Source organism: Mytilus trossulus, chromosome 12 (genome assembly GCF_036588685.1).
Source record: "Mytilus trossulus isolate FHL-02 chromosome 12, PNRI_Mtr1.1.1.hap1, whole genome shotgun sequence".
In the NCBI taxonomy this organism is placed as follows: Eukaryota; Metazoa; Mollusca; class Bivalvia; order Mytilida; family Mytilidae; genus Mytilus; species Mytilus trossulus.
Window position 1 is genome coordinate 3,567,209 of NC_086384.1, and position 15,638 is coordinate 3,582,846.

A 15,638-nucleotide genomic window follows, 5' to 3' on the forward strand; every position below is an offset into this window, starting at 1 on the left:
AACCAGGTTTAACCAACCATTTCCTACGTAGATTAATGCCAGTACCGTCAGGAATATGAGAGTTGTTATTCATTTTTTGGATGTGTTCGAGCTTTTGATTTTGCCATTTGCTTCGGAACTTTCCGTTTATATTTTTCACAGTCCGTTATATTTGTTAATTTTTTTTTTATAACGCGGATCAAAATGCTGTTATTTACAAATGTAATGCTACTATATGTATTAAACATATGAATGGGCATCAAGATACTTCGCGATTACGCGTTCAATAGCGCATCTTTTATAAAGCTTGCAGGATGAACTCATGGTATGTACGAAAAACATAAGAATCGAAAGTTTCAAATTATTGTAAGAGGAGTTAGCTTCGTAGAAACTAAATGATTAATGTTTGCAAATATCATCTTAAGAATTTCTGATTGATTGAATTGATACACTGTCCCTTATGGACATATATGTGTACTCATATGAAGCAGTATTCATACAGTACCTGAAGGGGACAAAAAGAAAACGCGTCTGACAAAGTTCTTTAGTCTGACTTTCAGCTTTATACAGTTATGCTGTATTTCATTCAACAACATTACAATAAGTACTTTTATATCATATAATTCGTGGTGAACTTAAGATTTTTCAGCAGTAACATACTCATTTTCTCCATCGTATGTCGTTTATATTTCTCTATTGATAAATGTAATACTCGTGCATGCTTACACTTTACAGATTATATTTACAGGGTCACAGATTCAGATTAAGATTCAATATTTTTTAAAGCCTCTTCGCATACAATTACATATATTTACACAAAAAATATTCATACAGGTACATAAATCATATATATATATAACAAGAAGCTCTACACCATCATAGTTATGCCAATCCGCCAAATTAAAAATTTAAAAGAGACTGTACAAGCAATATTAAAAATTAATTCCATTATGTTCAAATTAAATATAAAAACAAGTCTAAATTGAAAACAACGATCAAACCTATGATTGCGGTGGATAAAAGTGCAATTTTTATACGTGAGTATGTAAAACAAATTTCGTTGTAGAAGGGTCTAAATAAAGCGCAAACAATATTTTCCAATATACCAAAAAAGTGAAAAAGTATATTTTAACAAAACGCATTTGATTAACAGGTCGAACAACTGATATTACTCCACCATTTTCTACATTTGAAAATGCCTGTATCAAGTCAGGAATATGACATTTCTTGTCCATTCGTTTTTGATGGGTTTTGTTTTTTGATTTTGCCATGTGATCATGGACTTTCCGATTGGATCTTCCTTTAAGTTCAGTATTTTTATGATTTTACTTTTTCTTAAACCCTGCTGACTGTAATTGACGATTGCCAAATAAATATTGAACACAAGATTTAACAAAAGGGTCTTTATAGTAATTTAATACCAATTGAAAATAATAATTTAAACTTGCGGCAAAGATGGTAAACCACAAACATGAGGTACTAAAATTTGTACACCATATCCGGATTTCGACAATTAAAGTCTCTGCAGTATATTATGAATATGATTCCTCGAAGAACAACTGAAATCGAAACTACATAAGTGGTACGGACACGTACCACCATAAATTTGTTGACCAACACAATATGTCGGTGTCTTGACCCATTAGCGACATGTTTTTGCGGTCTTAAATCTCCATTTTACTGATTTTATCCGTGAAGATTTGGACATGTCGACTGAGTTTTTAATTCGAATGGCGTGTGCGCATGCACAGCTGATGACGCTTGCCCTTTCGAAACACACAGTCTCGCTCCTTTATGTTCATAAGATTTATAAGCATGTTAACTTTATTTGTTTCTTCTTAATCGGTATAATAGATACCAGGATTGAAATTTTGTATTAACGCCAGACGCGCGTTTCGCCTAAAAAAACTCACCAGTGAAGCTCGAATGAAAACAAAAAATAAAAAAAGGCAAAATAAAGTACGAAGTTTAAGAGCATTGAAGACCAAAAATTTCTTAAGTTTTTTGCAAATACTGCTATGGTAATCTATTCCTGAGGTAATAAAGCCTTAGTATTTCAAAAATTTGAAACTTTTGTGAACAGTTTTTTTTTATATAATTATGACCATATCAATGATAATTCATGTCAACACAGAAGTGCTGATTAATGGGCTGGTGATACCCTTGGGAAATTAATACTCCACCAACAGTGGCATCGACCCAGTGGTTGTAAAGAAACTCGTCATAGATACAAGGATCGAAATTTTTTATTTAAGCCAGACGCACGTTTTGTCTTCAAAAGACTCGTTTATAAAAACCAAAAAAAGGCCATATAGATAAACGATATTTAAACATCGGTAAACTAATGTTGCCGTAATTTAAATGCTTTAATTTAGCTTCCAGTAACTTCAAGCCTTTTTAAATGAGTTATTGATTGTCCGTTACAGCGTTTTTATTACAGGAATTGAATATTTTTTTGTATTTATAGGGGGTAGTACTGAAAAGCGTTGGCCAATATTAATGTTCAACGTTTTTACAATGCTGTGTAACGATCATAAAAAAAACATTGATTTTTTGAAAATTACTTTTTAATGCTACAAACTATAAATAACGAGCTAAGCCAAGCATTTTAGTTGTTTGTTTTTAATATTACTTTTTATTGATATTATACTGTCATAATTGTTATTTGGACATAAAACAATAATTTTAAACTAATCAAAATGGTGGAATTCTTCTGTAACATCTATGTAATGTGATTACTCATCAATAATATCAATATCATAGGATTGCTTTAACATTATTGAACAATCAAGTTGGTATTTATTAGTTATAGTGCAAATCTTAGGTCAGCAATTATACTTGAACCAAACGACCTCATGTACTAGTTTAGTACTGTTTTATTCCCCTATATTGAGATATATTGGAGGGTTTCATAACCCGTCAAATGTTAATGTCCCTAGTCAAAATTAATGTTTGTTTATTTTATTTTTTATGTCTTATTGTTTGTGTTGTTTTTTGTCTTTTTTAAGAAATTAGTGATTATGACATATTCACATCGTGACAGGTCTCGGTTTGATATAAGGCCGAGAAAGTCTTCTATTTGTCTGGTTGTCACGTGTGTATTATTTTGTGTTGGATTAAGGAAACTATATATAATGAGATAAAGACCAACATGTTCCGTCATATAATTTGTTTTAAAAAAATCTTAATATATTGTTCCATTATATAGTGGTCTTGAATCACGTCCTGTTCTCGTACTTTTATAAATAATTTGACCAAATGAAATTTGTAATATGTAAATTAATGCTCACGTCATGTAATTCAAAACGCTATACACTTTTTCCGACGTAGTCGGTATAGTTTCGGTTTGTGCCCTTTGAACTTAAGGACGCTTAACTATGGCAACAGAATAAGCATGCTCGAAAATCCTTTCTGTGATTGGACAAAATGTTGTCATGGTAGGTGATTTTGTTGTGTTTGAAAAAACGTCTCGTTAATTAAATCGTGATGGAAAGCAAGGGGAAAACTATAAATATTTGAACTAGATCTTACAAAGATTTATATTTTTATTAAAATAATTGTTTCTCCAATAGCTCTTTGCAACCATGACAGCTGTTTATTCGGGACAATTATATAATTTTAATGTAAACGTTGATGTACGAACGTACACGACTTTTACAACGCACCTACGCATGTGAGATTTCCGCGTTGTATTTTATTTTTTTTAAATATACTCAAATTTAAATACGTCGGATATCTTTTTTAAAGATAGTTCTTGTTTTTATACTCTCTATACTCATCAACCACAGCCACGAAAAACAGTTGACTGGAGCAGTTCACAGGCCTTTTTTTTTTGTAAAATTCGCTGTTGTCATGGGTGAACAGAAAACAATAGTACTTTCTTCGTTACAATTAAATTAACACTAGAACACACCCGCGAAATCGCGGGCATTCAGAGCGTATTTGAAAGGATGTAAAGTGTTGTAGGAAGAATTTTGTAAAAGATTTAATGACTTGAGAATATCAGGAAAAGTATCAAAAGTCATAGGTAATTGGGGACAGGAAAATGTTTTTTTTAACCCTCCTCCTTTATTTCCAAAATTCCCATTTTTTGTTTTCTATTAATTTCATTATGAACATACATTTAGTGTACATGTATTATGAACATTCCAGTCAGGAGCCTGTAATTCAGTGGTACAGGGATATTTGTTTTTCGTTCTTTTTTTTGTATATAAATAAGGCTGTTAGCTTTCTCATTTGAATTGTTTTACATTGTAATTTCGGGGCCTTTTATATCAGATTATGCAGTATCGGCTTTTGCTTATTGTTGAAGGCCGTAAGGTGACCTTTAAATGTAAATTTCGGTATCTTTTTAGTCTCTTGTGGAGAGCTGTCTCATTGGCATTCATCCCACATCTTCTTTTTTTGTAAAACATTTAGTGACTTGAGAATTTTAGAAAAGGTATCAAAAGTCATAGGTATAAATTTGGGACAGGATAATTGTTTTTCTAGCCCGGCTCCTCCCTTTTCCTCCAAAAAAAATCCTTTTTTTTTTGTTTGTTCTCTATTAATTTTAGTGACACATGAATAATTTTAGCGCTTATCTGTATATTATGAACATTCATTAAAGGGGGGTCAGGGCAGAGGCTGATTTAGAGGACCCGCCCCCCCTTTTCTGGAAAATAATTGGTTGCTTATATAGGAAATCACTGAAGCATCACCAGAGCGGGCCCCTCTTAGGCAGTCAACGGACCCCTGCGTATGAAAATTTCTGGATCCGCCACTGCGGAGGGGCCCTGATCCCAATATCCCGGGCTTAAAAACATAAAATCCCGAGGTTCTGAATTTATACAAATTAAATATCTCGACAGCCCGAAATTCGAAAAAAGAAATCCCGGATCCCAAAAGGATGCGTCCTTAAATTTCGATCTTAAAAACACCCGTTCCAGACGTCCCGAAAGTGTATTTTCTTTTTACAGTCAATTCTCAGTTAAATAATTGATCTACAGCGGTCATTGATATATTATTCAGACCCTCTTTATTAAAAACCCCTGTGACTGCCGTGGATAGTAAATTTGAAAATGATATCAGACAGAAAATACACTTTATTCGTAGTATATGTATTTGTTTCAAAGTAAAAAGAAAAACGCAAACCGGAGGTCTAATCTGACTTAACTTTCGTCCAATGACAGTTATAAGACAGAAAATACACTGTATTCGTAGTATAAATGTATGTTCAAAGTAATAATAAAGTATACAGAAAAACGCAAACCGGAAGTCTGATCTGACTTAAAATTTTGCCCAATGACAGAAATATATCCGGACGTCTTTTTTCTCGTTTTTCACCCAAAATAACACAGGTAGCACTCCACAGTTAGGTGTGTAGTTTCGCATTTTGGCCCCTGTGGATTTTTTAAATATGAGAGCTTGTGTGCAATAAAATTCATTTTTATATGAACATCAAGGTTATGTAATGTATGTAAGATAGGCTGTTTTCTGTATGACAGTCCGTATTTGCATGTCTATACCATACATTGGTCCGGCAATTATTGTAATGTTTTTTTCCAACTTTTTATCGCACGAACTTTGTGATTGGATTTTACGAAAAAATGAGGCGAAAGACACCCATTTTTTATTTGATCATTAGGAAGATTTTAGAAAACAGTTTCTAAAAAGGTATCACTCAAAGGCATTGAAATTCTAGTTTTATCCAAATTTTGGGGGGATATATGACATGTTCACCCCCCTTTTTGCAATATTTTATGGTAAATAAATGCTGAATGTTGCCATGGATACACATAAAAGGAATTAATTTTCACCCTTTTAACTTTGGAAAATGGAATCTATGGAAGATACTGATTACATACATATGCACATGTACAACACAAACAGTTAGGTTAATGTATTAGAAATCCAGGAATAGGAGGTGATAAAACATTTTCTTCTTCTTCTTCCGAATACGGGAGTAGACTCCTAGGTAGGAGTGTAAAACTTCCCGGAACTTGTGTGCTATGTACATATGGACTTAATTTAAAAACAATATGACAAAGAAAAATCGTTATCAATAACATATATACATTATGTACAGTGGCTTTAAAGTTTAATAAGTTGCTGTGGATCCTTCAAGTGTTAGAGTGGATATGCCACTTTTGAAGGATTCCAGGGTGTCAGACATACCTATTGCTTCAGGTAGTGAGTTCCAGTCCGAAATAGTGCGAGGAATGAAAATTTATAGAAATCTTTATTTGTGGATATTTGCCTAAATTGGGGCTCATTTTTAATTTTATTTTCTAACTGTGGAGTGCTACCTCAATCTGAATAATCATATGAATGGATGACAAATGCGATTATGCACTGTTCCCATAGGACACAGAGGCATGATGATTAATTTATTGTGGAAAGAAGAGAAGCGACACCCAAAATGAGGTCTTCTCGTTTAATAGTATAAGATATGCAACTGGTATGACCCCTTAAATAGTAAACATTTAAATAAAATAGTAGAAAGAATACAGAGAGTCTCTATATATTAAAGGAGTGTAATCGTAGTTTACATGTAAATAAACGCGAAAAATAATTTTCCTCTCTAAGGAGGTAAAATAGTTGTGGTTCTTGCGATCTAAACACCATTTTATGGAGAACGCTCTGATTGGCTTATCTATTTTTCATTTTTGTTATCTATCATACGATTGGTTGTATTTGTGTATGTTTCAAACCGGAAGTCTTATCTATGACTAAAAGTCAGTCTGATGACGGAATCATATCCGGACTCTTTTTTTGTCGTTTTTCTCCCAAAATAACTCAATCTGAATAATCATAAGAATGGATGACAAATGCGAATATGCATGTTTCCTATAGGACACAAAGGCATGATGATTGATTTATTGTGGAAGGAAGAGAAGCGACACCCAAAACCAGGTCTTCTCGCTTAATAGTATAGATACGATTTAATTCCTCTCTTCAACCTGAGCTTAGTTTTACCAAAACCATATCATAGTAAATTCAACTTTTAGGAATTTTGGTCCTCAAGACTCTTGAACTTCGTACTTTATTTGGCCTTTTTAACTTTTTTGGATTCGAGCGTCACTGATGACTCTTTTGTAGACGAAACGCACGTCTGGCGTAAATATACAAAATTTAGTTCTGGTATCTATGATGAGTTTATTATTCGCTGCACATGCGGGTGCTGTCAAACCGATCAACCCCGGTAAATGGAATTAATGTTATGATCAAATTAATTCTGTGTACATAATTAAATGCCATGATTTTAGAATGTATGCACAAGTAAATCCAGTTGGCCCACTCCCCCCTCCCCTTTCCCCCAAAAAGGAAATAAACACGCAATAGTTTTATAGCAGTGCTATTGTTTTATCAATTATAATCACCATTACAAATGATTTCACCTGGTTACGCCGGTATTATCTAATTGTTTGTTCCATATATTTTAGAAAGGAAACAGGGTTACATGAATGCTATAAGAAACTGCGAGGAATGTATTATCTAAAAGTTTATAGGGATAATCTCAGAAATTAAAAAAAAAATGCTGTACATGCTCGTGTACATGTCTTCATCGGACGTCTATAGGACTATATAACCTATAGATGGTAAATTTGCTGACAGGTGATAAGACATAATAATTGATTAATGACTACTAGGTGTTTATGTTTATCTACAGACAATTGTTACTGTCCTCACTAATTCTAATGTGGTCACTATATAAAAAGCCAAATACTGTTTCTATGTGAAATGACGTGTGTTTTTGTTATTGGTTTTTTATGTGTAAACAATTTTGGTTTGATTCATTTTCCTTTGAAATTGTTAATATAATTGTTATTGTATATTTTGTCTCGATCCAGTCAAATAGAAATTATGACCTTATGACCTTATGACCATCAAAACGCTTTCAACACGTTTACATTGATTTAAAAGTGGAATTGGGGTGTACGACTTAAACTGCGGTAATTTTCCGAAATTTTTTCCCCATCTTTTTGACGACCACTTGATTTGTTTTCAATTTCTTTAATTTCTCTTTTTTTTTGGGGGGGGGGGAGTATGAAAAAAAATGAAAAAACGGAATATAGATAACTTAGCAAACGGGCATAATGAAAATAAATATACTGCAACACAACAAAAAAAGGAAACACATGTGTCCAAAATTACATTAAATAAAGAATTCACAGCAATCCGACCCACCCCCTGAGAATATAAAATGCTTGTCCTTTAAATTATGCTTAAAGCAGCTCACATATCTAATATAATGCATAAGACCATGAGTGCTGACATAATATTCATCTTATAATTTTGACTTTCATTTAATCTTGATAGTCTAAGAGGAAATTTAGATATCAGAACTTGAAACATATGATTGAGTTCATGGTTGGTGAAACATTATAGGAAAATCTAGCACAGGTAGCGCCTCTTTATAGTTATAGCATATTTTAAAAAAAACATTATAGCAAGATAAGAAAATGAGTTTTGGAGGGAAAGGGAGGAAAATGAAAGGGATGAAAGGGATCAATTAAGATACAGCTTGTTAATACCCAGTTACGGTTGTTTTCGGCGTTGCAGTGCATGAATATATACCAAGACTAAACAAATCTACTCCTTTCAACACATAAACACATGTTTGCTGTTGATCTTTTGAACTATAGGTGTATATCAATCATTTTCTTACAGGTTGTCACCTTGATCACAACATGTGCCGTTAAAACGTCTAGATAGATACATGTTCATTGGATTGGAAACTTACCTGCATTTTCTTCCGCTTTTGGAGAAAAGTTTAGTTTTTGGTGATTTTGCTTTCGCTATTGGGGCTTACAAAAGTTTAGTTTTGGGGGATATCTTATTCTTAGACAGTGTAAGTAAACTCTTATGAATTGGCATGTAGATTTTTAGTTCTAATGTATTTTTTTTTCGATATCCGCCTTTATTAATTAGGTATGCCTTTAATATACATGTAGATATATAACCAATAATTTCAAATTAATTTGCCTTTCAATTTGTTTTATTTTTGGAAGACAAACTTTGTGTAGTATAGATCCTAGTATATACTACTTTCTTCTGAAGCTAATTTAGAAGTGAATTGGTTAATTATTATGCTACAAATAATGATGAAGCTTCAGTTAATCGTATTAAATATTTTGACTTGAGTGTATACGTGAAAACAAGTTAGGTCTTTTAAATCATTCTTTTTTCAATGCAAGTAAATGGTCAGATTTTGGCATTTTCATAAAAATCTTCAGTTTGATATGTAGAAAATGGAGTACAAAAAAACACTTAAGCGCGAGTATGAGGGTAGGAGAATGCCGTCTACTTTACTTGTCGTCCATCGGCCATTCGCAGTTTGTTATGCGATCGAAACTTTTGATAAATTTTAAATAAAATTCTGAAAGGAATTAGATGTACTTCATTTCAGTTGCCAAATCACCATACTCCATTGAACATGTGCCTGGAGCATAAGATAGTATTATGATAAGATAAGATAATGATTATTTTATTAAACTAAAGTGTCACATATTATATAATGTAACTATAAAAAATGAGCAATGCGGAACTACATTTATGTTTCCTTATAACTGACGGGCAACAGACATTCGAGTCCCATAATACAGAAATGTACACGATTAAATTTTTCAGAGTATCACTTGAAAACGAAATTCAATTTTTACATGTTGGGAAACTTTGTAATAAAACATGTATTTATTTATGTTCACTCGTCATTTTACAAAGTTTTTAAATAATCTTCGATTGACCGATAGATTGCCTAATTGATTGGTGTTTGCTATTTGTGCAGTGGCAAATATTTCGTACATATCCAAACGGATCTAAGATAGATATATGTCTAGGAGACATGCTTAGACATACATTAGTTTTCTCGTTTGAATTGTTCTACCAACATTTCGGTACATTTTATAACTTGGTATGGGGTATGGGATTTGCTCAGTGTTGAAGGCCCTTTGGTGACCCAGAGTTGATAACCTTCCACATCATGTTGGTCTCTGGTGGAAATTTGTTTCAATGGACTATTCTGTTGATCTTTAAATATCCATCATATTTCCGTTCTGATTTACCGTTACTTTGGAGTTGATAACATATATCTTGATTATCTATACAACATATCTCCTATGATTTGAGAAACGAATTCTTCTTTTTGTAATTTCATTAGGTTATAAAAGCGTAAACTAATGCAGCATTCGTACGTATACATAGCTGTCCAACCTGAAATTTGCACACGTTCACAACTTACACGCCCCTATAAATACAGAATTTATTGAGTTCAATTATTCATTGCGATTATTGGACAAATGACAAAAATACGAGTCAAATTGCTGGGGTTTCAGGAAATACATCATACAAATTATGCTACCAAATCTAAAGTGAAAGGTTTTTTTTTCATTTTCGTGACACCTATTTCGTCACGCAATTTTCGAAACAATTAAAAGTAAAATAACAAAAATATCAAACTCCGAGGAAAATTTGAAAAAGAAAGTCACAAAGCAAATGGCAATATCAAACACTCAAACAGTTAACACATCAACCAAACGGATAACAGCTGTCATATACCTGACTTGATACAGGCATTTTCTTATGTAGAAAATGGTGGATTGAACATGAATTAACCGTTGCAAACATTTCTAAATTTTACAGTTGCCCTTAACCTTTTTCTTCAAACAACAAGAAAATGAGAATTCAGTATGTGATTGCTGTGCTATGCTTCGTGTCGCCATCAACCCAACTTATGAATACTGGAGGGTCGCCAAATGGAACCGGTAGGTTTGATTATAGTCTGTAAGTAAAGGGAGCTACCATTTGATTTTTATGGGGGGCTAGGATGAAATTTGAAAAAAATAGGCAGGACAGGAGTTTTGAGTAAAAAAAAGGCAGGATGAGACACTTGCAAAAAAAAAAAAGTCAGGACAATTTAGGTAAAAAAAAGTCAGGATAAACTAAAAAAAAAAAGACAGGACCGAACAGAGTGAAAAATAAAAAGGCAGGACAGAGATTACAGCTAAATAAAAGGCAGGACAAAATTTTTCATCCTAGCCCCCCCCCCCCCCCCCCCATAAAAATCAAATTGTAGCTCCCTAAGCTATATATTTATAGATAATCGCTGATCATCATGAGGGTTGAGTTCAATATCGTAGCAGCTAGTCTATAGCTACACTTTCAATAGTCAAAATCTACGTAGCACTACGTAGCAGCTACGATATTGAACTCAACCCTGCAATCGAGTTTTATCGCTATCAAGTTTTACTTATGACGACGTTGTCAATTTCATGTAAATTTTATTAACGACGCCACGTGCCACCTTAGTTTTTAGCGATAATTTTGCATCTAGCATGTCTAGCAAGTAGCATGATATTTATAGATTATCGTTGATCATCTCAACGAGATTGATTTTCTCGCTTGAGCCGGGACGGCGAAAGCGAGAAAGGCAATGGAGATGAGATGAACAATGTTAATCTTTTTATCGCTATTTTACCTGTGACGACGTTGTCAATTTCGTGTCAAACGCCACGTGCATGCTTAGTTTCTAGCGATAATTTTCCATCTCAAGCGAGTAGCATGATATGAAAATTATCACAAAAACAGATCAAAGGAAAATTACACAAAATAGCGATAAGAGAAATTATCACAAAAAAAGATCAAATGCACAAAATAGCGATAAGAAAAATTGTCGCATGAAACTAAGTGAGCACGTGGCGTTGCTGATAAAATCATGGAATTGACATCGTCCAAGGTAAAATAGCGATCAACAGATTTTATCGCTATTTTTTGCATTTTTCCTTTCGTTTTTATTTGTGATAATTTTTCATATCTGATAATCATGCTACTCGTTTGAGATGGAAAATCATCGCTTGAAACTAAGCAGGCACGTGGCGTTGCTAACGAAATTGACATGAAATTGACAACGTCGTCATAAGTAAAATAGCGATAAACAGATTATCATTGGTCATCTCAACTCGATTGCCTTTCTCGCTTAATTTCGCCGCCCCGGCTCAAGCGAGAAAATCAATCTCGTTAAGATGATCAACGATAATCTATAAATATCACTCTTCTCCGCTGAGAAAATATACGATATTAGGGCAGTCAACAAAGATTTAAGGAAAAACTCGAAAATAGCGATAATTATAAATAATTGTGTATTTGATTTTACTTCTATGACATTTTCTTAATTCTAAAGGATTAATTACGTGCATTTTTCATTTCTAGCTGCTATAGGCAAGTATGTAAAGTCTAGACACATGAACATGATGAATGATGTCACTGCAATATAAGTCTGGTATCTTTCACGGCGATGCGTTATATGAGGGGGAGGACAGGGGTACCCTTCTCCCTTCTCCCACCCCTCTTCTCCTTTCTCCTACCCCTCTTCTCCTTATTTTATTTTCTTTAATTCACCGGAAAAAAAGAGAGATATTTTATTTTCATATTTTATTTTTTTTCTCCAACTTTTTCTCCTTTCTCCCAGCCTTCCTCTCCTTTCTCCTACCCCTTTCTCCTTTCTCCCTGTCTCCCTTACCCCTGTCCTCCCCCTCTTATATGATAGTTTTAATGCGGATTATGTTTCGGCATATTCAATATAATAGAGTAGCTTCACAATGAACGTTTGGCAATTTCAAAAATATTTGAATTACTATGTGTTTGGCGCTTTACATAATATCTATGAATTAAATTATTTATGTAAGGTTTAATTGGTTTTCAGATCTTATCCTGAAAAAAAAATAAGTTTGATAAGTTTTTTTGATCTTTCTTTTTATACATTTATATTTACTTAGTATCCTGACTGCATTAACATGTTGCATGTACACACATGTTAGTATGGTTAGCATGTAATAACATATTCATATTGACGCACATAAAAACTGTCACCAGTATAGTATTGATTCCAATAAACGATCATTTTGATTCTTATCTTTTATATCTTTTATTTTATTTTTCAATGAAGTACAATGTTGAGGTTTTTTTTGTTTTTTTATATAGAAAGCTTGTCAAATGTTGCAACATTCTTTATGTACATGAACTTAAGTGACCCTCTCTCTAGCCAGGCGAAAACTTTCACAGATGATGTTGACTGATTTTTTTTTATGATACATACATCTAACTCAGTGCTTAGTAAACTTACCAGGGTCAACAACATTAAAAAAAAACCTAGCAGTTCGTCCATGATACAAAATCATTTACAATCTGTTCTAGTTTCTCGTTTAACAACTGCAATTCCCTTATTTGAATTCAAATGTCATTTTTTCGACAATTTGGTTTTAGATAGCCTGTGATTTGATGATCTTTGATTAGAGACCAGTTTTCTATTTTAAAAATGAAACTATCATATGTCACATGTTAAGCCATTTTGTAAAGTTTGTAAATAAATCAGATTTCATTGGAATATCTTTGTTTTGAACAAGGTTTAATTCGCTTAAAAATCCTGTACGTGACTTGATCAGTGATCTACAAAGAGAGACCCTACAGAGATAAAGAGCAGTTAGAGGCCATATAATTTTATCTCTATTACTTGATAAGATGAAACCATAAAAATATGTTTATGAGCTCATATTCTTTCATCTATTAATTAACTTGCTAATATTGAACTTAAATAATGTAAATTTTAACAATTTGTTTACTATATTGATTTCTATCCACAATTTCAAAGAAAAAAACTTATTATAAAATCCGAGTTGTCACCGTTAACATTTTGCAATTAGTGGGAGTGACTATCGGAAGGTTTCTGATCTTATCATTAAAGATTCCGAAAACTATCGAAATCTCCAGAAACTTACGAACGGATATCAATCAAAACATTTGTTCTGCACAGTTTAGATGCGGAGATATCAGGTTTCAAATAGCAAGAGACTTTTCAAGAAGTGCGTGTGCTCTTTGCCACGTATTCCGAGTGACGTTCTAAGAGAAGCTGCATACTGAATTAACTTTAACATCAGACATCCGGTTAAAGAAGTAACACAAAAAGAGACAAAATGAAATTTTTAGTCTGCTTTTGTTTAATCGGACTTTTGTCTTCTGTTATTAAATGTTCTGATGTCGGTAAGCAAATTTTAATTATGTCGAGAAATGTTGGATAATTTTATTTATGCATGAAATTTGTTTACTACTGTATCATTCACTTTTGTAAATTGTACATTTCCACTTTAAGCCAGACCATTTAGCAGTAACTTGTCAAAAAGAAACTTGAATGAAAAAAGCTTTCTGTTTTATCCCCCTTTACATTTCTCCAGCTTTAGATTAATTTCCATTGAGAAAGATTGCAACTTATTAATAATTATTTAATTTATCGTAATCCTATTTTAAGTCACAGTCCAACAAATTATTTCATGTATTTATGAAGTATACAAACGTTCAAACTGAAAACCATGAACATTTTTATAAGGCAGTGGCTATTTGACCAGCACCGACAAAATAGAAAAAATACTATTTTGCCAGCTCTGATCAAATTATACCCTACTGAATAAAATTAATTGATTGATTGTTGTTTGCTTTACACCACATAATAGCATGTACATATATTACAAATGTATTATAATATAACTGATTTATAATGGCCCACAAACATGACAAATAGATTATAGTCATGATAGTCTTGTTGTTAAAAAAAAAATCATATGAACATGATGAAAAGTCAGCTCACAGAATGCCTCAGACAAACAGTTACAGTATTGATATACCTGATTAGTAGTTATGTAACAGTGGATTGATTCCGCCAGTGTACTTTATGAGGAGGATGAAAACCCTAGTGTATCCTATCCACCAACAAAAATTCACTAGGGTTTTTCATTCAGGTCCAGTGTAAAATATTCACACTTGATAAGATTCTAAAATTCGTTTTTTGAAAGGGAAATATATATAAAAAAATGGGGCTTGTTGCTTATGTAAACATTTTACAAATCCAGTAAATAGTCTAATTTGGTAGGTCACATTCGATTGTATAACCCTACAATGTGTGCAAGTTTTACACAATATCATGTTAATTGATAGTTTCATTACTTTATCTACTATATATATGACTGTTTTTTGCAGAGTTACTTGCAGTGACAATAGCTACCGATGAAACGGATGGATTTACGAGATATGCTGAATCAGCAGACAGATATGGAATTAAACATAAGGTAAAGAATGCACATGTATACAAATTATTTAATAAGAAAGGACAACATCTAATTTACATGACAACATCTTAAAAAGTTATTTAATTTTAAGGATGTGGTCCAACATCCCATCCTTGCATTCCATAAGTTTTCGAGGGAGATCAATTTTGTCTTTGAACTATAACGAAAAAGTCATATTAGAAAGAAAATGGTACATGGAAATGATGTATCCTTAAAAAACATGAAGAAAAACTTACTAAACATACCATAAGATGGTTTGTTAAAAAAATGTAAGAGCTGGAGATTTATTCATTTTATACATGTTATAGTAAACATTTGAATATTCAATAATGTATTATTAAAAAGATTGGCCAATGTGTTCTCAATTCTCAAGCAGATTTCCAGGATTGTAGGTACAATCTAAGCCTTACCCTACATTTTGTTTTTAGTTTGACATGTCCCTCAGGCATTGTCAGGAAAAGTGGATGTTCCGAATTACCATGATTACCCCATACATGCATATAACTGGTTGACTTACATTTAGAAAACTGACATGAACTGCTAGATAAAAATTAGAGGCAATCA

General features: G+C 32.8%; 1 protein-coding gene across 2 annotated transcripts in view; it reads left to right on the top strand.

Annotated features, from left to right (window-relative positions):
- The first annotated feature begins 8,649 nt into the window (after positions 1–8,649).
- Positions 8,650–15,638, top strand: part of LOC134693434 (multifunctional procollagen lysine hydroxylase and glycosyltransferase LH3-like) — a 33,505-nt gene continuing 26,516 nt past the window's right edge. The window contains exons 1-3 of one of the 2 annotated variants that reach the window (XM_063554258.1): positions 8,650–8,812; positions 10,603–10,724; positions 14,986–15,074. In XM_063554258.1, the coding sequence (XP_063410328.1) occupies positions 10,637–10,724; positions 14,986–15,074 (177 nt within the window). In that variant the 5' untranslated portion in view covers positions 8,650–8,812; positions 10,603–10,636. Of the gene's footprint in view, positions 8,813–10,602; positions 10,725–13,694; positions 13,996–14,985; positions 15,075–15,638 lie in introns of those variants that run through there. The other variant, XM_063554259.1, reaches the window with a different exon arrangement.